The sequence below is a fragment of the Ornithorhynchus anatinus genome, chromosome 4 (assembly GCF_004115215.2).
Source record: "Ornithorhynchus anatinus isolate Pmale09 chromosome 4, mOrnAna1.pri.v4, whole genome shotgun sequence".
Lineage (NCBI taxonomy): Eukaryota > Metazoa > Chordata > Mammalia > Monotremata > Ornithorhynchidae > Ornithorhynchus > Ornithorhynchus anatinus.
The window spans coordinates 125,820,871-125,847,276 of NC_041731.1; the positions used below are offsets into that span (position 1 = coordinate 125,820,871).

The 26,406-nt window shown below is 47.1% G+C and overlaps 1 protein-coding gene and 1 non-coding gene across 2 annotated transcripts; one reads left to right on the top strand and one right to left on the bottom strand.

Annotated features, from left to right (window-relative positions):
* Positions 1–14,804: 14,804 nt before the first annotated feature.
* Positions 14,805–26,336, bottom strand: LYAR (Ly1 antibody reactive). The gene is made up of 9 exons (XM_001511061.5): positions 26,250–26,336; positions 22,318–22,491; positions 22,040–22,154; positions 20,677–20,784; positions 20,382–20,465; positions 17,886–18,306; positions 17,659–17,745; positions 15,807–15,892; positions 14,805–15,201 (listed from the first exon to the last, which is right to left on the bottom strand). The coding sequence occupies exons 2-9, from the start codon at positions 22,437–22,439 to the stop codon at positions 15,064–15,066; spliced, it is 1,161 nt and encodes a 386-aa protein (XP_001511111.2). The 5' UTR covers positions 22,440–22,491; positions 26,250–26,336; the 3' UTR covers positions 14,805–15,063.
* On the top strand, positions 21,574–21,647 carry TRNAT-AGU. The gene has a single exon. It is a non-coding gene; the product is annotated as a tRNA-Thr (tRNA).
* Positions 26,337–26,406: the final 70 nt, after the last annotated feature.

A 26,406-nucleotide genomic window follows, 5' to 3' on the forward strand; every position in this document is an offset into this window, starting at 1 on the left:
TGTTAAACGCTTGCTGTGTGCCAAGCACTGTTCTAAGGACTGAGGAAGATTCAAGTGAATAAATCGGGACACCGTCTCTGTCCCACATGAGCGTCAAAGTCTACATAGGAGGGAGTAGGATTGAATCCTCATTTTACAGATGAGGTAACTGAGGCACAGAGAAGTTCAGTAACTTCCCCAAGGTCACACAGCAGACACATGGCAGAGAGGGGATTAGAACCCAAGTCCTCTGCCTCCCTCTATCAGTCAATCAATGGTATTTATTGAGTGCTTACTGTGTGCAGAGCACTGTACAAAGCGGTCGAGAGAGTACAATGCCACAGAGTTACTAATAATAATAATAATAATGTTGGTATTTGTTAAGCACTTACTAAGTGCCGAGCACTGTTCTAAGCGCTGGGGTAGATACAAGGGAATCAGGTTGTCCCACGTGGGGCTCACAGTCTTAATCCCCATTTTACAGATGAGGGAACTGAGGCACAGAGCATTCATTCAATAGTATTTATTGAGCGCTTACTATGTGCAGAGCGGTGTACTAAGTGCTTGGAATGTACAAATCGGCAACAGATAGAGACCATCCCTGCCCAATGATGGGCTCCCAGTCTAAACGGGGGAGAACAGTAATAATAGTTATGGTCTTTGTTAAGCACTTACAATGTGCCAAGCACCGTTCTAAGCGCTGTGATAGATATAAGGTAATCAGGTTGTCCCACTTGGAGCTCACAGTCTTCATCCCCATTTTCCAGATGAGGTAACTGAGGCAAAGATCAGTGAAATGATTTGCCCAAAGTTCCACAGCGGACAAGTGGCAGAGCCAGGATCAGAACCCACGTCCTCTGACTCCCAAGTCCGTGCTCTTTCCACTGAACCAGGCTGCTTCTGTGGAGCGAGGTACTCTTCCAAATGGCTTACTGCAGGGCTCCGCACACAGTAAGTGCTCAATAAATATGATGACCTGACAGACTGACGGATACCCCGCCTCGCCTGCTGGGGCTCAGGGCCACCACATTTTCCCTCGGCCTCTCTGGCTGGGTGTTCTCTTGGGTAGCTGACATAAATGTTTTCGTATGGGCCGTGAGTACTCAAAGCACAGTGAAAAACTGAACAATCATCTGGTGAACTGAGTCGATGGAGACTGTCAAACCTGAATAACTCCCCACCCCACCCCCAAACTCCCTTCAAGTTCTGTTTTGTAAGCTCCTTTTGGGCGGGGAATGTGTCTACCAACTCTGTTGTGCTCAATAAGGGAAGCAGCACGGCCTAGTTGATAGAGCACAGGCATGGGAGTCAGAAGGCCCTGGGTTCTAATGCCGCTCTACCATTTGTCTTCTCTGTGACCTCGGACCAGTCACTTAACTTCTCCGTGCCTCGGTTACCTCCTCGGGTCAGCAGTGAGATAGATGAGATTGAGGACCACTCCTGCCTGCCTCACCTCCCTTTTCTCCTTCTCCATCCCAGCCCGGACCCCCCGCTCCTCTGATGCCCCTCACCTCCTCACTGTCCCTCCATCTCGCCTGTCCGGCCGTCGACCCCCGGCTCAGGTCCTACCTCTGGCCTGGAACACCCTCCCTCCTCAAATCCCAAAGACAGTGACTCTTCCCCACTTCAAAGCCTTATTGAAGGACCAAGAAGCCTTCTCCAAGAAGCCTTCCCAGACTTAGCCCTCCCTTTCCTCTTCTCCCACTCCCTTCTGCATCACCCTGACTTATTCCCTTTGTTCTTCCCCCTTCCCACCCCCACAGCACTTATGTCCCTGTCTGTCATTTATTTATTGGTATTGATATCTGTCTCTCCCCGCCACCACCCCCCGCCCAGGCTCTTAGCTCACTGTGGGCAGGGAACTTGTCTGTTTATTATTGTATTGTACTCTAATTCCTTCATTCAATCGTATTTATTGAGCGCTTACTGTGTGCAGAGCACCGTACTAAGCTCTTGTAAAGGGCAATACAGCAATAAAGAGAGACAATCCCTGCTCACAATGGGCATTCAGTCTACAGCGGGGGAGACAAGACATCAAAACAAGTAAACAGGCATAAATATTAATAAATAGAATTATAGGTATGTACGGAGATACATAAGTGCTGTGGGCCGGCGATGGGTGAGGGGAAGAGCAAAGGGAGCCAGTCGAGGTGACGCGGAACGGGGGGGAGCTGAGGAAGAGGAAGCTTAATCCGGGAAGGCCTCTTGGAGGAGGTGAGCCTTCAGTAGGGCTTGGAAGGGAGGAAGACTGATTGTTTGGTCGATTTGAGGAGGCCGGGCATTCCAGGCCAGAGGTAGGACGTGGGCCAGAGGTCGGCGGCGAGGCAGGTGAGATCGAGGTGCTTAGTACAGTGATCTGCACACAGTAAGTGCCCAAAAAATATGACTGAATGAATAAATTTTTTTTAAAAAAAGAAGCCAGAGTTGGTGCCTGGGGTGTGTTGTCTCACCACTACACAATACGGATATATATTAATAAATATTAATACCAAAAAATATTAATCTATTGGACCAGTGCTTGGCACATAGTAAGCGCTTAATAGGTACCATTAGCGTTATTATTATTTAGATTCACAGCAATTTGACCAATACAACTGATCTGAATTAATTAGCGTGTGCCCAGATTGAGTTAATACTTATTCGATCCCAATTGAAACTCAGAGTTCCATTAAGAAGTTGCAAACATCTCCAAAAGAGACCCTCAGCAACGACAGACCGTAAGCCCGGTGTGGGCAGGGATTGCCTCTCTTTATTGCTGAATCAAAAATTCCAAATGCTTAGTACAGTGCTCTGCACATAGTAAGCGCCCGATAAAAACGATTGAATGATTGAATGACAGCAGGGGCCCAATAAAGTCAACTGTTATTGAACAAGGTTAAGGTTAAACGCGAGGCCACACCAGAAAGCTCTTATTTCAGCAGTTTATACCTGCTCTGTCAGTAAACGGAGGGCCAAAGTTCACAGCAAAGTCAGACCTTAATTTTAACAAACACCAATTCAAAATTAAAAGTACAAAAATAACACTTCCCTTATGCAAACAGAATAAGTTATGGTTTCCCATGATTTCTTCGTTAGATCAATCGTATGAAATAAAAGCCTAAACTCAGTTTCACTCAAAAGAAGTTAAACAAAGAAACCTCTATTTCCCTGATGGTACAACACTTTTTACTAACCACCCCCCGCCCAGAACCCTCTGCTACTTACTAAAAGCAGCTGTGAATCCGGCCCACTTTCTAATTACAAAGTAGAAAGTGGCTCTCCATAAAATAATAATAATACCATATGATATTTGTGAACGCTCATTAAGTGTCAAAGTGCTGTACTCAGCCCTGGGGTAGGTAAAAGAGTAGATATATGGGACTCACAGTCTTAGTAGGAGAGAGAAAAGGCATCAAATCCTCCTTTTGCCTTATAAGAGAACCGAGGCACAGAGAATTGAAATGATTTCCCCAAGGTCACACAACACATCTATACTCACTCCCTTGGTGAGCTCATTTGCTCCCACGGTTTCAACCATCAGATGCGGATGACACCCAAATCTGCATCTCCTCCCCTGTTCTCTCCTCCTCCCTCCAGGCTCGGATCTCCTCCTGCCTCCAGGACGTCTCTGCTCGGATGTCCTCCTGCCACCTAAAACTCAACATGTCCAAAACAGAGCTCCTTATCTTCCCTCCCAGCCCTGTCCTCTCCCGAACTTTCCTGTGACTGTAAATGGAACAACCATCCTTCCCACAGGCCCACAACCTTGGTGTCGTCCTGGGCTCCGCTCTCTCATTCACCGCACACAGCCAATCCGTCACCAACACCTGCCAGTCTCACCTCCACAACATCGCCAAGATCTGCCTTTTACTCTCCATCTAAACCGCTACCCCATAAATACAATCACTCGTTCTATCCCTGCTGGATGACTGCATCAGCCTCCTTTCTGACCTCCCAACCTTCTGCCTCTCCCCATTTTAGTCCATACTTCACTCTGCTGCCCGGATTATCTTTCTACAGAAACGCTCTGGGTGTGTCGCCCCCTCACCTCCTCAAAAATCTTCAGTGGTTATTATCATTATTATGGTATTTGTTAAGCATTTACTAGGTGCCAAGCACTGTTCTAAGCACTGGAGGAGATACAAGGTAGTTAGTTGTCCCACTTGGGGCTCACAGTCTTAATCCCCATTTTACGGATGAGGTAACTGAGGCATAGAGAGGTAAAGTGGCTTGCCCAAGGTCACACAGCAGACAAGTGGTGGAGCCGGGATAAGAACCCATGACCTCTGACTCCCAAGCCTGTGCTCTTTCCACTAAACCTCACTGCTTCAACCTCCATATCAGGCAAAAACTCCTCACTCTTGGCTTCCAAGCTCTCCATCCCCTTACCCCCTCCTACCTCTCCTCCCTTCCCTCTTTCTACCGCCCACCCCGCACGCTCTGCTCCTCCGCCGCCCACCTCCTCACCATCCCCCGGTCTCGCCTATCCCGCCGTCGACCCCCGGGCCACGTCCTCCCGCGGTCCTGGAACGCCCTCCCTCCTCACCTCCACCACACTCTTCCCCTCTTCAAAGCCCCACTGAAGGCTCACCTCCTCCAAGAGGCCTTCCCAGATTGAGCCCCCTTTTTCCTCAGCTCTCACTCCCCTCCGCATCACCCCAACTCGCTCCCAACTCTACTCTACTCCCAACTCCCACCCCAACTCTACTCCCCCGGTCCCCACCCCACAGCACTTGTGTATATATGTACAAACTAATAATTCTATTTATATTAAGGCCCGTTTACTTGTTTTGATGTTTATATATATATATATAAAATTCTTTTTATTTCTATTGATGCCTGTTTACTTGCTTTGGTGTCTGCTTCCCCCCTTCTAGACTGTGAGCCCAGGATGGGCAGGGATTGTCTCTCTTTATTGCTGAATTGTATTTTCCAAGAGCTTAGTACAGTGCTGTGCACACAGTAAGCACTCAATAAATACGATTGAATGAACAAATGAATGAAAGGTAAGTGGTGGAACAGGAATTAGAACCCAGTTCTCTGGCTCCCCGGCCTTCCACTAGACCACGCTTCTTCTTATCTATTGGCCAGTTTTCCAAAAAAAAAAAAAAGCAAACACCTGTAATACAGGTAGAGAAAATGTTCGATTTCTTCAAATCACAAAAAGTTCTAAAGGATTCAGCACTGATGGCAGATGTTTAAAGCAGAACTTGCTAAGCCCATTTTTCGACATCATTTCTCATCTCGAGAATTTGTTGCAGGGTCCCAGGAAGCATAATAGTATAGTTGGCACTCTGCTGTCAATCCATTCTTCTGCCTATAAATTTTAAATAATTAAATACAAGTAGAAGCATCTCCCACTGAATTTGGGAGTCCTAGGTTTGGTTTTTTTTTTTAAAAGATAGACTTGATAAAAAAATGAAAATAAATTTGACTTGGCGACATTTGCATGGAGAAAATTGAGGGGTAACAAAGAGCGAGTGTTTGAAATTAAATTAAATTTAAATTCCTGAAAAGGCTGACCTAGCTCATATTGGCTCATTTATGGTTTCTGACCAGAAAAATCTGTCCCATTTTGATCATACTTTAGATCTCCCAAGCGCTTAGAACAGTCCTTGGCACAAAGTAAGCACTTAACAAATACCATCATCATCATAACTGGCTCATTTATGGTTTCTGTCCAGAAAAATCTGTCCCATTTTGATCATACCTTAGATCTCCCAAACGCTTAGTACAGTGCTCTGCACACAGTAAGCACTCAATAAATACGATTGAATGAATATTAAAAATAAAAAAACCCTGTTTTTGCTGTCATTGACTCTCATGGCTCAGTGGAAAGAGTGGAAAGGGCTTGGGAGTCAGGGGTTGTGGGTTCTAATCCCAGGTCCTCCACTTGTCTGCTGTGTGACTTTGGGCAAGCCACTTCACTTCTCTGTGCCTCAGTTACCTCCTCTGTAAAATGGGGATTAAGACTGTGAGCCCCACATGGGACAACTTGATTACCTTGTATCTACCCCAGAGCTTAGAACAGTGCGTGGCACACAGTAAGCCCTTAACAAATACCATTATTATTATTATTATTATTATGGTTACACTATTGTACTCTCCTAAGTGGGAAGTACAGTGCTCTGCACATAGTACGTGCTCAGTAAGTATTACCGATTAATAATTCTTGCAAACTCACTGGACTGCGAGGTCATGAGATTGTAAAATCACTAGACCGCAAGCTCCTTGAGGGCAGGGATTGAATGAGTGCCTACCAACTTTACCGTTGTTTATTCTGATATTTAGTGACTGTGATGGTCCTCTTCCTGGCCCTGTCCCACAGCTTTCTGAACTCACACCACTTCCTTCAGGTGGTTATTTTGTTTCTTTTCAACCCAACCTGTAGAGGGATTGACTGGATTCGTTAGAGGAGTCGAAGAAGTTTCCCATGGCTGAGGGTTTTTTGGGGTTTTTTTTGGCTGGGTCAGATCGTGTTGGGGCTATCCCAGGGTTTTGCTGAGGTGAGTTAGAATTTTTAAAGTGAGGGTGTGTTTCTTTTTGGTCAGAGAACCTGTCCACTAATTCTAATGTACACTACTCTTCCAAGCACTTAGTATGGTGCTCTGCATATAGTAAACACTCAATAAAGACCATTGATTGATGGATTGATAAATCGTGAAAGAAAGCAGTAGTAAATAAAGAGCTCCAGGTGGTAAATTGGGTATTACTATGCACTAGTAATAAATCGGATCATCAGATCATTAAACCAGTCAGATTAGGTGTTAAGAATCAACACAGAGGCAGGAGCAGCTTGGAGTAGTGGATAGAGCACGAGCCTGGGGGTCAGAGGGTCATGGGTTCTAATCCCAGTTCTGCCAATTGCCTACTGTATGACCTTGGACAAGTCACTTCACTTCTCTGTGTCTCAGTTACCTTACCTGTAAAATGGGGATTAAGACTGTGAGCCCCATGTGGGGCAACCTCATTACCTTCTATCTCCGCAGTGCTTAGAACAGTGCTTGGCACATAGTAAACTCTTAACAAATGCCATCATTATTATTATTAGCACTTCTCTGTGCCTCAGTTACCTCATCTGAAAATGGGGATTAAGACTGGAAGCCCTCTGCAGGACAGGGACTGTTTCCAACCTGATTTACGTGTATCCACCCCAGTGCCTGGCACATAGTGAGCGCTTAACAAAATACCATAATTATTTCTTTTTCTACTGGTCTAGACAGTTGGGGATATTTATGGGATATCTTTTAATGACTGGATTAGCTGCTGTCTTCACGGGGCCTTTTCATTTGGTACCAGAAATACTACAAAACAGCATGGCTCAGTGGAAAGAGCACGGGTTTTGGAGTCAGAGGTCATGAGTTTGAATCCCGGCTCTGCCACTTCTCAGCTGTGTGACTGTGGGCAAGTCACTTAACTTCTCTGTGCCTCAGTTCCCTCATCTGTAAAATGGGGATTAAGACTGTGAGCCCCACGTGGGACAACCTGATTCCCCTGTGTCTACCCCAGCGCTTAGAACAGTGCTCCGCATATAGTAAGCGCTTAACAAATACATTATTACAAAAATGCCCAAATTCTCCTAAGTACATATCCAAGGAGGTTCACGGGTTACAGTTTGTGCAATCTTGAGTTGGTTTATTGGGGCTTGAATTGTGGTCAGTTCTGGGTCACCTACTATTTTCCATCTAGACCCACTCCCTTGGATAACTCATTTACTCCCGTGGCTTCCACTACCGTCTCCACAAAGATCTTTCCCAAATCTACCTCTGCAAACCTGATCTCCCTCCTGTGCTGCATTTCCTCTCATCTCAGGTCATCTCGACAAGGATGTCCCACCAACATACTTTGCAACATCCAAATACTTCACTCCTCTGGTGCTAACCTTCTCACTGTGCCTCCATCTCGCCTGTCTCACCGCCGACCCCTGGCCCACTTCCTGCCTCTGGCCTGGAACGCCTTCCCTCCTCAAATCCTCCAGACAAGACTCTTCCCCGCTTCAAAGCCCGGCTGAAGGCCCACCTCCTCCAAGAGGCCTTCCCTGTCTAAGCCCCACTTTTCCTCATCTCCGACTCCCTTCCGCGTCACCCTGACCTGCTCCCTTTGCTCTTCCTCCCCAACCAGCACCACAGCACTTATGTAGCAGCGTGGCTCAGTGGAAAGAGCGCGGGCTTGGGCGTCAGAAGTCATGGGTTCTAATGCCGGCTCCGCCGCTTGTCAGCTGTGTGACTTTGGGCCAGTCACTTAACTTCTCTGGGCCTCAGTTACCTTCATCTGTAAAATGGGGATTAAGACTGTGAGCCCCACGTGGGACAACCTGATCACCTTGTATCCCCCCCAGCGCTTAGAACGGTGCTTTGCACATAGTACACACTTAACAAATACCAGCTTATTATGTAATTTTTATTGTACTGATATTTATTTATATTAATGTCTGTCTTTCTCCGCGCTTCCCCTCTCCCCCAGACTGTGAGCTGATTGTGGGCAGGAACTGCCACTGTTTATTGTTGTATTGTACTTTCCCAAGTGCTTAGTACAGTGCTCTGCACACAGTAAGCACTTAATAAATATGATTGAATGAATGAATGACATCTCCTCCAAGAAGCCTTCCTTCATTATCCTTACGCCCTCTCCCTTTTGCATCATCCTTGCCTTTAGATCTGTCCCTTCTAGGCACTTGCCATTCACCCCACAGCCCCACAGCTCTTTTGTCTGTGTCCATGATTTATGTTAATATCTGTCTCCCCTCTAGACTGTAAGCTCCTCATGGGCAGGGAATGTGTCTTCTGACTCTGTTGTTTTGTACTCTCCAACTGCTAAGGATACCGCTTTGCCCACAGTAAGTGCTCAGTCAATATCAATGTTGTTTAGACTGTGAGCCCGTCACTGGGCAGGGATTGTCTCTATCTGTTGCTGAATTGTACATTCCAAGCGCTTAGTACAGTGTTCTGCACATAGTAAGCGCTCAATAAATACTATTGAATGAATGAATATCAATGTGATTGATGCGTAGCTCCATGAATTCCCCACACCCCCTGCCCAGCAGAGGATGCCTGTCTTGCAACCCATTTTTCTCCTCTCACAATAATTATGGTACTCGTTAAGCACTTACTATGTGCCAAGCACTGTTCTAAGCACTGGAGTGGATCCAAGTCAATCAGATGGGTCACTGTCCCTTTCCGTGGGGCTCATACACTAAATAGGAAGGACTAGGATTTAATCCCTATTTTGCAGATGGGTGACTGAGGCACGAGTTTGGTGACTTGCCCAAAGTCACCCAGTAAACCCGTGGCAGAGTCGGGATGAGAAGCCGGGTCCTCTGACTCCCAGGACTGTGCTCTTTCCACTAGGCCACACCGCTCCTCTTTGCTGAACAGCTCAGTCTCCTGCCAAGTGGGCGGTGGTGGAGAATCCAGTCCGCCCACTTTGCTTCTCTAATGCCAACCTTCTAACTGTACCACCATCTCATCTATCTCACCACTCACCTCTCGCCCACATCCTTCCTCTGGCCTGGAACGCCCTCCCTCCTCCTATCTGACAATTACTGTCCCCCACTTCAAAGCCTTAGTGAAGGCCCATCTCCTGCAAGAGGCCTTCCCTGTCTAAGCCCTCCTTTCCTCTTCTCGCACTCCCTTCTGCTTCACCTTTTCCCTTTATTCATCCCTCCTCCCAGCCCCACAGCACTCATGTAAATATCTATAATTGATTTAACTATAGTAATCTGTCTCCCCCTCTAGACTGTAAGCTCACTGTGGACAGGGAATGTGTCTGTTATATTGCTATACCGTACTCTCCCCGGCACTTAGTACCATGCTCGGCACATAGTAAGTGCTCAAAAAACCCAAATGACTGGTTGAGAAGCCAAAGTGGGAAGGAAGGAAGGGCACCCGCTGCCTGGAAAAATCCATCGGGATCAGCTGTTCGGCGGGAGTCGGGTGGGGGGAGATGCAGGTCGATCCAACATCTCCTCTTCCCAAGGGACCTTGACGTTGACATTCGGGCACCTGGTGTTAACCCCATAAATAGGCAGAGAGCCGTTCACTATACAGTCCTCTTAGTACATTCCTAGTGAAGGATTACACCTGCAGCCATTTACCTCCACCTCAGAATTCAAGGGTACTTTGCAGAAACCCAAATTAAGATGTAATACCTCTTCTTCCCTTCTTCAGGGTCCTCAGCAGATGAAATAGGTAGGGAAAGGTGATATGAACAAAATAGCTCTTCCCAGAATCCTAAGCATTCATTCTTTCCCGCCCGCTGTACTACTCCTGAGGAGAGTGACAGAATCAATCAATCCATCGATCCATCGTATTTATTGAGCACTTACTGTGTGCGGGGCACTGTACTAAGACAAGCATCTTGCCGATGAAGAGCTTATAATCTAATGACTCAAGGCTCCTCATTCCTTCTGCTTGAACCTAGGTTTCAGCCTCCAGCCTGAAGTGTGAAATCGTTGCAAGTCTTCTGTTTCCAATAGCTCCGTGTGAAAGAGCGTGATTTTAGAGGAAAGGGCCACATGCCCCATCCCATCCCGCCTCTTCAGCTGTGAACTCTAAATTAATAATAATCATAATGATAACAATTATGGCATTCATTAGGCACTGACTATGTTGCCAGGCATTGTACTAAGCACTGGAGTGGATTCAAGCAAATTGGTTTGGATTATTAAGACATTACATATAAATTCATACTAATTACTAATACTGTAGGTCCAAAAAATGGGTTTTCTGAGGGGTGGAGAGGGAGGGGAAAGGGGGATGGTTCATCAGTGAATGGCACTGATTCAGCGAGTACAGCGCAGCACACTGTACTAAGCACTTGGGAGAGTACACTATAACAATATAAGCGCTTCCTGGATGCGGAGCATTGTACTAAGTGGTTGGGAGAGTCCAACAGAGTAGGTAGGTGTATTCCCTGCCCACAAAGGGATCGTGGGTTCTAATCCTGGCTCCGCCACTTATCAGCTGTGTGACTTTGGACAAATCACAACTTCTCTGTGTCTCAGTGACCTCATCTGTAAAACGGATTGAGACTTTGAGGCCCCCATGTGGGACAACTTGATTACCTTGTAGCTACACCGGTGCTTAGAACAGTGCTAGGCACATAGTAAGCGCTTAACAAATACCATTATTATTATTATTACGGTCTAGTTCATCCGGAGAGCCCCCGCATTGAACCAGAGGTGTGTACTCGACACAAACACAAACTACAGTTCATGTCTCCCCCGAGAGATTGTCAACTCGTTGCGGGCAGGGAATGCATCTACCGACTCGGCTGTTCTACTGTACTCTCCCAAGCCGCTTGGTACAATATTCTGCACGCACTAAGCGCTCGATACCACTAAATGATCGATTGAATTCTACTTCTTTGGGATTCAAATCTCTCATTTCATAAACCATTATACCTCTTCTCAAATCGCAGAGCTCGGGAGTATGGAACAAAGAAGTCCCCAAGCCACAACGCAAAACCGAAACCCCACATCCAAACCAGTTGCAGTGAAGGAAGAAAAGAATACAAAAGTCTTACCCAACATTAAGCTGCCTCTTTGGTTTATTTTAAAGACTGGTTTCTCTGTTGAGATACTTTCCCAGTGAAACGACTGACAAAATGATTATTAGAAAAACATTACAGAACACTAGAGACAGTTCTTTGGAAAGCTATTAAAGGCTTGAGCCCCAACAAAGAGCCCCTTTTAAAACGAGTGAGTTTAAAAACCTGCAACTTGTTTCAGTTCGACAATTCCCCTTCCTGGATGTAAAAGGGCTATAGAATAGGGATTTTTTTTCTTTTTCAAAGCACATCCTAACAAGTAAAGAGAAAGGAGTGACTCCTCTAACTTGCTCTCGTCCAAGTGAAATGTAGAATTCAATCTAAGGTATCACATCCTGTAACTACTAACGGGAAACATTATACGCTCTCCTTGGCCAACAGAAACTTAAAAGACTTATTCTTGTTATTTCTTCAAAGCCCAATTGGGAGAATGAGAAACGTTGACTCTATTGATTGGGAGATCTGGTAACCTTTGAGTAGAACTTAATGTATAGAACAATATACCTTTTTTTCCCCCTTATCTCCTACTACATTTAATATTTGCTCTCTAATTTCCTTCATAAAGGGGCGGGGGGGGGGGGGGGTGGGGGTGCAACTGCCCAGAAAGTGTTCCAACGAAATAATGTAATGGCTCTCTGTATTCAATCCTCAACAATACCATCCGCTGGTTAATGTGAAGGCCTGAATCCATTGTTCAGAGGCAATGAGACTGTCGCACCAGTGGAGGACAGGGAAGAAAAGACCACGCAAGTAATGCCTTGTGGAATGACGCTCACGCTTGCAGGAACACGGCACGAAGCAAATTGCCGATCCTCTATTCAACTCCCCAGATGCCGTTTTTGATCTGGTAACTAGATCAAGCTACACGTTTTTCATTTAAAAAATCAAGCTTACAAATTACATTGCAATTACAATCGGAGAGTACGCTCCCGAGTGATCTGAGCAGAGCCGAAGTCTGGGTTTTGAAGGGACAACAAGAAAGAAATCTAATCTCTTTTTAAAGATATTAATGACCTGCGAACGTCACCGCACAGCTGCAAAGAGCTAGTTTGTCATTCTTATAAATTCGGTGGAATTTATTAGGGACTATTTATAATAATAATTATGATATTTGTTCAGGGCTTGCTATAAGTCAAGCGCTGTTCTCAGTGCTGGGGTAGACAGACGTTAATTAGATCAGACCCCAATCCCTACTCCACATTGGGCTCACAATCTAAGCAGGAGGCAGAACAAATGAAGAGTCCCCATTTGACAGTTGAGGAAACTGAAGCACAGAGAAGTTAGGTGACTTGACCAAGGTCACACAACAGGCAAGTGGCAGAGCCGCGATTAGAACCCGGGTCCTCTGACTCTCAAGCCCGGGCTCTTTCTACTAGGTCACGCGGCTTCCCTGTATTTAACACTTAGGCAAGTATAATACAACAGAGTTGACAGACAAGTCCTTGCCCGCAAGGAGCTTACAATATGAGGGGGAGACATTGTAATCAATTACATATAGGGGACTTAATTAATCCATGGTATTTACTGAGCAGTTCCTGTGTGCAGAGCACTGTACTAAGCGCTCGGGAGAGTACAACAAATTCGGTAGGCACCTTCCGTGCCCGCAAAAGGCAGCAGCTGATGTGCTGCGGAGGTGGGGTGAACGTCAAAGCGTTTAAAGGGTACAGACTCAAGCGCATGGGCGACAAGGAAGGGGATAGAAGAAGGTAGGGATATGAGAGGTTAGTCAAGGAAGGCTTCCTGGAGGAGACTGATTTTAGGAGGGCTTCGGACATGGCCAGAGTGGTCATCTATTGGATATGAAGGAGGGTGTTTCAGGAAGAATGGCTAGTTGTTCATCTCGGTATTTTGTATTTAATTTCTCTCCCAACAATCCTTTGAGGTTGGTTATCATTACTATCCTTACTTTATCGGTGAGAGACACCGAATGCTTTGTGACTTCGCATAGCTAAGTCTGTAGTAGAGCCTTGTTTTTCTGCGAACCAGCCCTTGGATTAGTTTCTTCTCTATTAAATAAATAAAATTGTGGTATTTGTTAAGCGCTTACTGTGTGCAAAGCACTGTTCTAAGTGCTGGGAGATACAAGGTGATCAGGTTGTCCCACATGGGGCTCACAGTTTTTTAATCCCCATTTGACAGATGAGGTGACTGAGGCACAGAGAAGTTAAGTGACTTCCCCAACGTCACACAGCTGACTAGGCCAGTTATTCATCAGTGTGTCACTGAAAAAGGGAAAAAAAAGTTCTTATCGATAAATCTGTATGTTTCAAATACAAAAAACTTCCTGTACGATCTTGGGTAAGTCCCCTTCTCTGGGCCTCAGTTCCCTCATCTGCAAAATGGGGACTCCCTCTCCTAAGTTGTACCTGATTACCTTGTATCTACCCCAGCACTTAAAACAGTGCTTGGCACAATGGAAGCGCTTAGCAAATACCACAGCTCCTATCATTACTGTTATTAGTTGGTTCATATGGCATTTTGTCTGGCATTAAACTGTCATCATATGGCATTAAACTGTCCACCAAACAAATCCTCCTTCTATGGGTGAGTCACACAAATTTTAATAATTATTCTGTCCCAATGCTTAAATGCTGTTAATCAACATGAGACATTTCTGGAAGTATGGGTTACGGTGAGTCTACCAAAATGTGTTAGTTTTAAATCAACTTTTTGTGACTAAATTGGAAAGAATCCATACCATGTACCTAAATATGTCCTTCTTATCCCCACTCCACCACCTTTCTTTGATCCCTGGGGTCAAACCTCTACTTGGATGCAAATGGCTCTGGCTCTCTGGACGTCTCTGGAGCTTTTCTGGAGCTCTTCTTCACTGGGCCCCTGAAATAGGTTAACTCGCCTTTCTGGCTGGGGCCAAAAAGTGATCGTGGTGGTGATGGTGGTACTTACTGACTTTCAACTGCAGTCTCAACTTCATTCCCTCTTCAAGATGCCAAAAGGCGAAAGACAAGGGAGAAATTATAACGGAGGAAACTGAAGAACAGAGAAATGAAATGACTCACCCTAGGGAGTCACAGCAGGCCAAGTGGTGGAGCTGGATTAGACCCCAGGTCCCCTGTACTGTGTTCTTACCACGAGGCCATGCTGCTTCCCAGATATGTATGTGTGTATATATATATATGCCGATTTTTGTTTTACGCACATATATGATCTGAGCCATATAATGTGGCAAAATCCTGCTATTCACATAAACCAACACATAATTCTTGCTACTTGCTGAGCTTAAAAAAAAAAGCACTTTATGGACAGTAGGGCTATAAGGAACATTTCCTCAAACTGGAAAGACTTATAAAACAGATATTTATTGCGTAACTGCTCTTCAAATATTCAGCACGGGTCCATAAGAAATTCTGGGTTTTTTTCAGAGTAGTTTGCACAACCCCAAATTTAACAGAATGGTCATTTACTTTTTTGTAAATTCCTACCAAAAATATACATCTTCCTGAAAACACAAAATAGGTGTCTAGTTGCCAAATTTTCTAAACGCTTTACAAACAGTGAAAAGAGGAACAGTTTTCATTTACAAAGTATAAAAAAAAGTTATTTCCAAAGTTTTACTTTGTCCTTTAGTATCTTAAAACCGGGGTTTTTGCTAATCTTCTTATTAAAGATCACCAACAGATCCTCTTCAGATTTATGCTGCCCACTGGCCGTCACTGCATAGTACTGGGCTAAAACCTGCACGAGAAAAATGGATGTCAAATGGGTTCATTTGGACCTGGAATTCCAGCCTTCCAACAGAGAGGTTTCTATGCTAGATGGTTGGTGAACAGTGTTACTTTACAAAATGAATCAAATCGATGGTCTTTACTGAGCGCTTAGTGTGTGCAGAGCACTGTACTGAGCATTTGGGAGAGTACAATAAACATGTCCACATATATCTAATAATAATAATGATGATGATGATGATGAGGGTATTTGTTAAACACGTACTACGGGCCAGGAAACATTCTAAGCGCTGGGGTGGATACAAGCAAATCGAGTTGGCCACAGTACCTGTCCTACATGGGCTCACAGTCTCAATCCCCATTTTACAGATGAGGTCACTGAGGCCCAGAGAAGTGAAGTGACTTGCCCAAGGTTACACAGCAGACAAGCGGCGGAGCAGGGATTAGACTATTACCTTCTGACTCTCAGGGCCTGTGTTCTACCCACTGCGCCATGTCGCTTCTCAGCGACAAACTACACTGCCCTATATATTACATTTACGTCTACCTAAATTGTCCATTTTAAATAAGGAAAATACACAACTCTTTTAAAAAAGAGAAATAAAATGTCCATACCTTTTTTCTTAACTTTTTGATTGATATTTCATTGTCTGGAGCTTGTTTCAGGACAGCTTTGATAGTCCCCTGCCAGTTGAATTTACCTTCGATAAGAACAAAACACGATATCGCTTATGACGTGATACATGTAATCTCTCTCTCTCCCCCGCCTCCACAAAAAACAAGTGAAACCATTACTTCCGAGGTGTAAATGAATTAACGCTGCACGCCTGTCATTCCTCTCACCCCTCTGCCATCCGTTCTTGACGTCTCCCATCCCCATCCCCATCTCCCCACTCCCAAAGCAGGACACCCGCTCAATTGGATCCACGGCTCTCCGCCTTATTGAGTTCTTGGTTTGTAGCTTTTCAGTTTGTGAAGCCTGGTCCCCACCCCGGCCTATAAATTCTCCATAAATTCCTAAAGATGCCAAATGGAATGTACAATCCGTGCCTAAAGAGCGACCTGATTTATTCACCTGTTCTCTCCCCAGTGCTGCCTGAGACTACACTACCATCCTTCCCGTCTCACAGGCCCGCGACCTCGGCCTCACCCTTGACTCCGCTCTCTCATTCACCCCACGTATCCAATCCGTCACCAAAACCCACCAGTCTCACCTTCACGACATCGCCAAGATCCACCCTTTCCTCTCCATCCAAACTGCTCCCTTGCTGGTACAAGCTCTTATAATATTCCCACTGGATTACTGCATCAGCCTCCTCTCTGATCTGCCTTCCTCCTGTCTCTCCCCGCTCCAGTCTATACTTCACTCTGCTGCCCGCAGAGCTTCTTTCTACAGAAACGCTCTGGGCATGTCACTCCCCTCCTCAGAAAGTCGGCCTATCAACCTTTGCATGAAGCAAAAACTCCTCACGCTTGGCTTCAAAGTTCTCCATCACTTTGCCCCCTCCTACGTCACCTCCCTTCTCTCCTTCTCCTGCCCAGCCCGCATACTCCTCTGCCGCCCACCTCCTCACCGTCCCCCGTTCACACCTGTCCCGCCGTCGACCCCTGGCCCTCGTCCTCCCGCTGTCCCGGAACGCCCTCCCTCCTCACCTCCGCCAAACTAACTCTCTTCCCCGCTTCAAAGCCCTACTGAGAGCTCACCTCCTCCGGGAGGCCTTCCCAGACTGAGCACCCCCTTTTCCTCTGCTCCTCCTCCCCTCCCCATCGCCCCGACTCCCTCCCTCTGCTCTACCCCCTTCCCCTCCCCACAGCACTTGTGTATATTTGTATATATTATTTATTACTCTATTAATTTTATTAATGACGTGTATACATCTATGATTCTATTTATCTATTTTGATGGTATTGATGCCTGTCTACTCACTTAACTTCTCAGTGCCTCAGTTCCCTCATCTGTAAAATGGGGATTAAGACTGTGAGCCCCACGTGGGACAACCTGATTCCCCTGTGTCTACCCCAGCGCTTAGAACAGTGCTCGGCACATAGTAAGCGCTTAACAAATACCAACATTATTATTATTATTATTTGTTTTTCTGTCTCCCCCTTTGAGACTGTGAGCCCGTTGTTGGGCAGAGATGGTCTCTATCTGTTGCCGAATTGAATATTCCAAGCGCTCAGTACAGTGCTCTGCACACAGTAAGTGCTCAATAAATACGATCGAATGAATACATTTCTTAGTCGCCTCTTCTTCATTTGCTCCCCTTAAGAGGGCTCTATTGGTGTTGAATTATAAAAAGGGGATGAATTGTGAGACCGTCTTTCATTACGCAGAGAACTTCCTCTCCATTTCACTCAATCAATACTGTGCCCTGAGCACTCATTACATGTCGGACACCATACTGAGTCCCTGGAGGACTCCAATAAGTGCTGGGGATGTGTTCCTCCCGGCCCACGAGGAGCTTACCTTTTACGGGGCTTTCGCTTTCTTCCATCTCCATCGGCACCGTGTTCTCTGCGTGTTTCATCTTTTTCTTTTTGGAAGTGGTTTCATCTAAGGATTTAAGATCAACAAATAGAGCTGTCAGCAGGCAAGAAACTCAAAATATTCCAGCAGATTACAATAGGAAAATAAAACAATTCTTGCCACTATTTAAAAAAAAAACAACAAAATAATAGAAATTGCCATCATACTTTCAGAAGGTTTGCGCTTTCTCTTTTCTGTATTGTTTTTTTCCTCCTCTTTGGTTTCTTCAATATGATTTCCATTTCCGTTGACATCCAGTTCAGGCGTACAACCCGTCTTGTTTTTTCTCTTTCTCTTTTTCTTTTTTTCTGCGTTATTAATGTCGGCAGTTTCCTCAATTTCAGCATCACCTTCTTCTACCTGCCCCTTTTTACGCTTTTTGGATTTTTGATCTGAATTTTCTTGCCTTTCCAACTTGAGCTCTTTCTTTTCTTTTTTTCGGTTCTGTTGCCGTTCTTCCTTCCGTTCTCTTTTATTCTTCTTTCCCTCTGGCTTATCTTTCTTTTCATCTGTTCCCGGGGGAGTGGATGCGACCTTATTTGCCACTTGACTGGATGGCTGTTTCTCTTGCTCTTTTTCATTTGGTCCCTTGTTTGGGCAAAAAAACACAAAGCTCAGTCTATTTCAAAAATATCGATAATTGAAAGAAATGTGTTTGTTTTACTGTTACACCGCACTCTCAAAACCGCTCAGAGCATTATGGGTTCGATACATACGATTAAAAAATCACTCATTTTTGCTTACCAACCTTCACACACTTTAACCATTCCCAGAAACCTTTTTATGTGTGACGACCATTATCACCGACCAACCTCCTGAATACACAAAGCAACACTCACGATACGCCAAAGCAAATTCCACTACCTGTGCCTGCCTTCTTGACTCACCCTATCTTTCTGACCGCCTAACTGACGTACATCGTATTTTGCTAAACGCGTCAGAGAGAGCCAGAGATTTAGGAGATACGCTCCCTTCCTACAAGAAGCTGCACGCCAGTAAGGCACTCAAAAAGTACTTATTGAGGGTTGACAGGAGAGATGGGCAAGGAAAAACGGAGATGTACGAGTCAAACAGTAGCGTAGTACGTTGATGGGTAATGAGAGCTTCAGGCGCCGTGCCTGTCTTTTATTTGGACCAAAGAGAGTTTCTACATCAACCAAGAGCTGACCTACTAACTACGGGAGACTTACACCTATCTTTATCATATCTTTAAAGCATATATTGTAAATTATTCATATTTATGCCCATCTCCCCTTCTAGACTGTAAGCTCGTTATGGGCAGGGAGAGTGTCTGCTAATTCTGTCGTATCGTACTCTCCCAAGTGCTTCCTACATAGTAAGCACTCGATAAATGCGATTGATTGCTCAAGCCAAAGAGAGTTCACTAATAACAACTTACCAGTCTTTACTCATTCACCTCCCTCTGGCATCTTCTAAATATCTGAATGGACCTCTTGTCTTTGGTTACAAGAAAGACCAGCCTGTAATCCTCTAGACTGGAAGCTTGTTACGGACAGCGGATGTGCCTGCTAATTCTGCTGTAAGGTACTCTCCCAAGCGCTCAGTACAGTGCTCTGCACATAGTAAACGCTCAATTAATACCACTGGTCGAGAAAACCTCAACCCTGGAAGCAAGCCAAAGTAAAAACGGATGGTTGAAGGTAAACAGATACACACACGTACACTATTTAGGTATGGTGCTAGTTAACGGTGGCTTGGCCATTAAAACGTGATATGTAAACTGTTCTGGTTGTCAACGGCGACCTACACAGGGCACCCGGGAAGAATATGAAAAACACACACTTAAAAGATGCCTCTCTTACTCCGTGAATAGGCGTCAATAAAGTGATACAGAGCACCAGAGAGGAAATAAATGGCTAGAGAAACAAGCGAACAACTCAAACACATTTAGTAATTACGTTTCAAGAGCAGCACACGAATGTTTGAAGAATGCATCGAATATGATCTTATTACAGCTAGCACAGACTTCAAGGCGCGAACCTGGGTGCTGACAGATTTCTCTGAAGAATCACAAGCACACGTAACAGTTACGTTTTAGCTAGCTGCCTTAAGACGGAACAATCCAATCGGAAAAAAGAGTTGTGAAAAGCACCGTCAAGATCTGACAATGAAAACATTCTTAAAAAGACCACCCTATTTTAAGAAAATGGTTCACTCTTTTGTACGTGGAATACTTTACCCAGTACCCGGAGCCATAAAGACTTTACCACTAAGGTCAGATGCTGGGATAAGCAGGGGAGAGAAAGGACATCCACTTTTATTTAGATTTCGCCATGCTAACCCCAACCCGGGAGAAGACAAGAGGAAGACTCGGTGCAGCACAGTTAATACAGTGCAGTGCAGGACGGTTCAAGTACCCAAGAAAAAGTCCGGCTTCCCACAATAATTGGGAAGCGCAGTCATTACGCCGAGCTAGTACCGCTAATCAGTAACTAAAATAGAAGGTCTAAATCCATCTTACTCTGGTCGCCTCTGAACACAATTCAAGTTCCCTCCAAACGCAATTCCCCTTCCCACTGAGCTACTTTTCTCTCCATGGCACCTCCCCAATAAGCAAATATCTGGAATTAAACTGCGACAGGAGGAAAAGCCGTCTACCGTTTCTGGCTCCGAAATGATTTAATATCTGTTATTTGACCCACCTTACTGGTAGCTTCTGAAAAGATATTCCACACCTGCTCCTGAAGCGATTCATTATGAATCTTTAAACTGTTCCTCATCCAATTCTATCCAAAGAAGAACAAACGACAAATGAAACGGCAGTTAGTCCATCAGATTTGACTGCTATAGGCATGTGGGCAGGGAAGGGATCTACCAATTCTGTTATCTTATAACCTCTCAAGCGCTTAGTACAGCGCTCTGCACGCAATACGCGCTCGATAAAAACGACCGACTGAAACTCTCCTTCGGGGGAGGGAAAGCCCAAAGAACACCGACCTGAAATTTGACCTTCTTCCTCGGAACATTGTCGAAACCACTGATTTGTTCTAAAATCTCCCTCACTTTGGGTGGGATGTTTGCTTTTTTCATTATTTCATGTATTTTCTGCAGTAAAGGAAGACAAAAAAAGAGGTTAGAGTCCAGTTGTGATCGGCAGGAAGTACAGCCGGTGAGTCAGATGAGAAATGCCGATGGGCTAACGCCCAACGGCCGATCCAAACGGTCGAACGGCTCCTCTAACGGTCACACCCTTCCAGGCCAGTGCTAGAACCCTGACCTGCTTTAGCTCGGGAGCCAGGATTCGGCTAGAAGGGTTAATTCCCAAGAACGGTCGGGAACCATCGGTGGGAAAAGACCGATCTTTTAGGACGTTGTCCTTTCCTCACACCACTTAGAAGGGACACCCAAATCAACAGACCGTGTATTCAAGATTATTAGTAATGGCTCCTACTGTCAATTTTCAAGTACCCAGCTCATACTTCCCATCTCTGAGAGACGAAGGCTGCTCGGGGGAAAAACAAAACAAAACAAAAATACCACTCTGGGGACAGACTGTGAGGTTCCTATTTCAGCATGGCTCAGTGGAAAGAGCCCGGGCTTGGGAGTCGGAAGTCATGGGTTCGAATCCCGGCTCTGCCCCTTGTCAGCTGGGTGACTGTGGACAAGTCACTTCACTTCTCTGGGCCTCAGTTCCCTCATCTGTAAAATGGGGATTAACTGTGAGCCTCACGCAGGACAACCCCATTACCCTGTATCAATCCCAGCGCTTAGAAGAGTGCTCTGCACATAGTAAGCGCTTAACAAATACCAACATTACTATTATTAGTATTTGATGCTGACTTTCTGGCCCACCAAGATTCAAACCCGTCTTTGTTTAAAACGGCCCAGTTTATGGGCTCCGTGGCTTAGCCGGTTAAAGCGCCTGTCTAGTGAACAGGAGATCCCGGGTTCAAATCCCAGCGGGGCCTCGTCTTCCCGGATCTCCCGAGCTTCTTAAGGGCTCCTGTTTTTGAGAAGAAGCGTGGCTCGGTGGAAAGAGCCTGGCCTTGGGAGACAGAGGTCATGGGTTCGAATCCCTGCTCTGCCACTTGTCAGCTGTGTGATTGTGGGCAAGTCACTTCACTTCTCTGTGCCTCAGTGACCTCATCTGTAAAATGGGGGGGGGGGGAAAGCCTGTGAGCCTCACGTGGGACAACCTGATCACCGTGTATCTACCCCGGCGCTTAGAACGCTGCTCTCCACATAGTAAGCGCCTAACGAATACCAACATTATTATTATTATGGGCTTCTTGTCCCGGAGACGTCGAAATCGAGTCCGACGCTCTCGGAAGACGTTCCCGAACTGGGAGGTGTAATTCACCTGAATCCATTCTTGTTGTTTAACGTCGCCTTTGTTGGTTTTGGCTTCGTAGGCTTTGCCGCCGTATTTCTGATCTTCGCTGATGCACTTCACGTGGTTCTTGTAATCGTCACCCCTGCAAACATCAACGGACAGTATTCGGAACACCCAAATGAGCGCGCTCTGCTGGCTTGCCGGGCCGGGCCGGGCCGGGCCGGGCCGGGCCGGGGGGCGATGGGGTGGAGGTGGGGGAGGAAGAGCTCCCAGCTTTAAGGTGCTAGGAGTTGCGGTGAGCTTACCAGAAGTCTCGGCCACAGTCGATGCAAGAAAGGCATTGACAGTTTTTGCAAATATTCACGTGCTTTTCCACTTGTCCTTTCTTCACCGACTCGCCACATGCATTGCATGTAAAAAATACCATTTTATAAAATGCTTAAGAGGTCCTCTTTCCAAAAGAAGGCACGGCTCTTGCTCTACGGGAGAGTAAAACACGACGGTAAGTTTTCTATTTCAGTTAAGTGACTCCAGGGGCACATTAGCCAGATTTCAGAAACAGGAAGAACACGACAAATGCGGGACGAGGGTAATTGAGGCGTTAGACTGTGAGTCCCACGTGGGACGGGGACCGTGTCCAACCCAGTGCTTAGAACGGCGCTTGGCACACTATAGACGCGCTTAACAAATATTACTACTCCCATCCCTCGTTGGATTATTCCTCTAGACTGTAAGCTTGTCGTGGGCAGGGAATGTAGCTGTTATAACGTTATAAGAGAAGCAGCGTGGCTCAGTGGCAAGAGCCCGGGCTTGGCAGTCAGAGGTCATGGGTTCGAATCCCGGTTCTGCCACTTGGCAGCTGGGTGACTGTGGGCGAGTCACCTAACTTCTCTGTGCCTCAGTTACCTCATCTGGAAAATGGGGAATAAGACTGTGAGCCTCATGTGGGACAACCTGATTGATTGCCCTGAATACCCCAGAGCTTAGAACGCTGCTCATCAATCAATCATATTTATTGAGTGCTTGCTAATAATAATACGATAATAATAACGGTATTTCAGTGCTTACTACGTGCCAAGCACTGTTCTAAGGACTGGGGTAATAATGTTATTTAAGCACTAACTATGTGCCAAGCACTGTTCTCAGCACTGGGGTAAATACAAGGAAATCAGGTGGTCCCACGTGGGGCTCACAGGCTTTATCCCCATTTTACAGACGAGGTCACTGAGGCCCGGAGAAGTGAAGTGACTCACCCAAAGTCACACAGCCGACAGGCGGCAGAGCCGGGATTAGAACCCACGACCTCTGACGCCCAAGCCCGGGCTCTTTCCACCGAGCCACGCTGCAGCTGAGGTAACTGAGGCCCAGAGAATAATAATCATGGTATTTGTTTAGCGCTTTGTAAAGTTGAGGCGCTGTTCTAAGCGCTGGGGTAGATACCAGATGATTGGTTTGGACGCAGTCCTCGTCCCACATGGCGCTCAGTCTCAATCCCCATTTCTCAGATGAGGGAACTGAGGCGCAGAGAAGTGAAATGATTTGCCCGAGGCCACACATCAGACAAGTGGCAGAGCCTGGATTAGAACCCATGACCGCCTGATTCCCAGGCCCGGGCTCTAGCCACTAGGCCACGCTGCCCGCGCAGTGGGGTGCAGCGGGTAGAACCCGGGCCCGGGAGTCGGACGGTCACGGGTTCCAACCCCCGGCTCCGCCACTTGTCTGCCGTGTGGCCTCCGGAAAATCACTTCACTACCTCGTCCCTAAAAGGGGATGGAGACCGTGAGCCTCACGTGGGCCGGGGACTGTGGCCAACACAATTACCCGATTAGACTGTAAGCCCCCCGATTAGACCATAAGCCCGTCAAAGGGCAGGGACTGTCTCTATCTGTTGCCGATCTGTCCATTCCAAGCGCTTAGTACAGTGCTCTGCACATAGTAAGCGCTCAATAAATACTATTGAATGAATGAACATCCTGCATCCGCCCCAGGGCTTAGTACAGTGCCTGGCACACAGTACATGCTTAACAAATACCATCACGTCTCCCGGGTGGGCTCGGGCAGGTCACGACTTCTGGGCCTCAGTGACCTCATCCGTAAAATGGGGCCAGGGGCTGTGTCCGACCTAATTTGGCTGCATCCATCCCAGCGCTCAGTACAGTGCCTGGCACATTGTAAGCGCTCAATAAATACTATTGAATGAATGAATGAATGAACGCCTAATGATGGTATTTGATAAGCGCTTAGTAGGCGCCAGGCCCATTTCTAACCATGGGGGACCACCTGACTACCTTGCATCTCCCCCAGCGCCTAAAAGAGTGTTTGGCACATAGTAAGCACTTTACAGATATCATCATCATCCTTATTCTTCTTCTTCTGCGGGGTGCGGTAGATACGATTTAATCAGGTCGGACACAGTCCCTGTCCCCCGCGGGGCTCACAGTCTCAATCCCCATTTTACAGATGAGGGAACTGAGGTCCAGAGAAGTGAAGTGCCTTGCTCAAGGTCACACAACGGGCATGCGGCAGAGTCGGGATTAGAATCCATGACCTTCCTACTCTCAGGCCCGGGCTCTAACCGCTAAACCACACCGCTATTATCCTTATGATGGTATATTTCTACTATTACTAATAATAATGGTACTTGTTAAGCGCTTACTATGTGCCAAGCACTGTCCTTAGCACCGGGGGAGATACAAGGTCATCGGGTGGTCCCACGTGGGGCTCCCAGTCTTCATCCCCATTTTCCAGACGAGGGAACTGAGGTCCGGAGAAGTGAAGCGGCTCGCCCAAGGCCACACAGGAGAGAAGTGGCGGAGCTGGGATGAGAACCCAAGTCCTCTGACTCCCAAGCCCGGGCTCTGACCACTAAGCCACGCTGCCTCTCAGCTGTCCTCATTATTATTATTATTATTATTATTATTATTCTTACAGTGCTTCATTCAGTCGTATTTGCTGAGCGCTTACTGGTGCAGGGCACTGTACTAAGCGCTTGGGATGTGCAATTCGGCAACAGGTGGAGACCGTCCCCGCCCCACACCGGGCTCACGGTCTAGAAGGGGGAGACAGACAGCCAAATCAAACAAGCAGACAGGCATCAATAGAGACTCATTCATTCGATCGTATTTATCGAGCACTTACTGTGTGCAGAGCCCTGTACTAAGCGCTTGGAAGGTACAATTTGGCAACAGAGACAACCCCAGCCCAATAACGGGCTCCCAATCTAAAAGCAGTGTGGCCTACCGGCTAGAGCCTGGGCCTAGGAGTGGGTTCTAATCCCAATTCCGCCATGGTTGCAGCGTGGCTCAGTGGCAAGAGCCCCGGCTTGGAAGTCGGAGGTCGTGGGTTCTAATCCCGGCTCTGCCGCGTGTCTGCTGTGTGGCGGTGGGCAAGTCGCTTCACTTCTCTGTGCCTCAGTGACCTCATCTGTCAAATGGGGATGAAGACGGTGAGCCTCAGGTGGGACAACCTGATACCCTTGTATCTTCCCCAGCGCTTCGAACAGTGCTGGGCACCTAGTAAGCGCTTAACAAATACCACCATCATTATTGTGAAAAGGGGGGATGGGGACGGCGAGCCCCACGTGGGACAACCCGATTCCCCTGTGCCTACCCCAGCGCTTAGAACAGTGCTCCGCACAGAGTAAGCGCTTAACAAATACCACCATCATTATTATTATTAAAGGGGGGATGGAGACGGTGAGGCCCACGTGGGGCGACCCGATTCCCCTGTGCCTACCCCAGCGCTTCGAACCGTGCTCTGCCCCGAGTGAGCGCTTAATAAATACCAACATCATCCTTATTATTCTTATGAAAAGAGGGACGAGGACGGTGAGGCCCCCACGTGGGCCAACCTGAAAGCCTCGTTATCTCCCTCAGGGCTTGGAGCAGGGCTCTGCAGAGGGGAAGGCGCGGAACCACCACCAGCACCCTCATTACTATTATGAAAAGGGGGAAGGAGGCTGTGAGCCCCACGTGGGCCAACGGGATACTCCGGCAGCAGGCCCAGCGCTGGGCACCCAGGGAGCGCTGAACGGATCCCCCCAAACCACCTTATCGTGAGGACGACGCTGAAAAGGGGGCTGCAGGGGGGCGACGCGGTAGCCCCGCAGCTCCCCAGCACCTAGTAGGCGGTGAGCAAACCCCATGATCACGACGAATATGATGCTGCTGCCGCCGCCGACCCCGGGGTGTCCCCTCCCTCCCCTCGGCCCCGGGGACCCCGCGGACCCCGCACTCACTCCGTCCCTCACGCGTCCGCAGGCCCCGGGCCCAGGCAGGACCGGCCGGAGGAGGGAAAGGAAGCGGGGAGGGGCGGGGGGGGGGGGAGGGGAGGCCCAGGGAGGGAGAGAGGGAAAGCCCGGCGGGTGGAGCGCAGCGCGGCGCGGCGCTAGGGGG

Coding starts and splice junctions, on each gene's coding strand:
- LYAR (XM_001511061.5), bottom strand. CDS start 22,439: ATGGTATTTTTTACATGCAATGCATGTGGCGAGTCGGTGAAGAAAGGA. Junction 18,307..20,381: donor TTTCAGAAGCTACCAGTAAG/GTGGGTCAAATA, acceptor TGCCCAAACAAG/GGACCAAATGAAAAAGAGCA. Junction 17,746..17,885: donor AAAGCGCAAACCTTCTGAAA/GTATGATGGCAA, acceptor TTAAATCCTTAG/ATGAAACCACTTCCAAAAAG.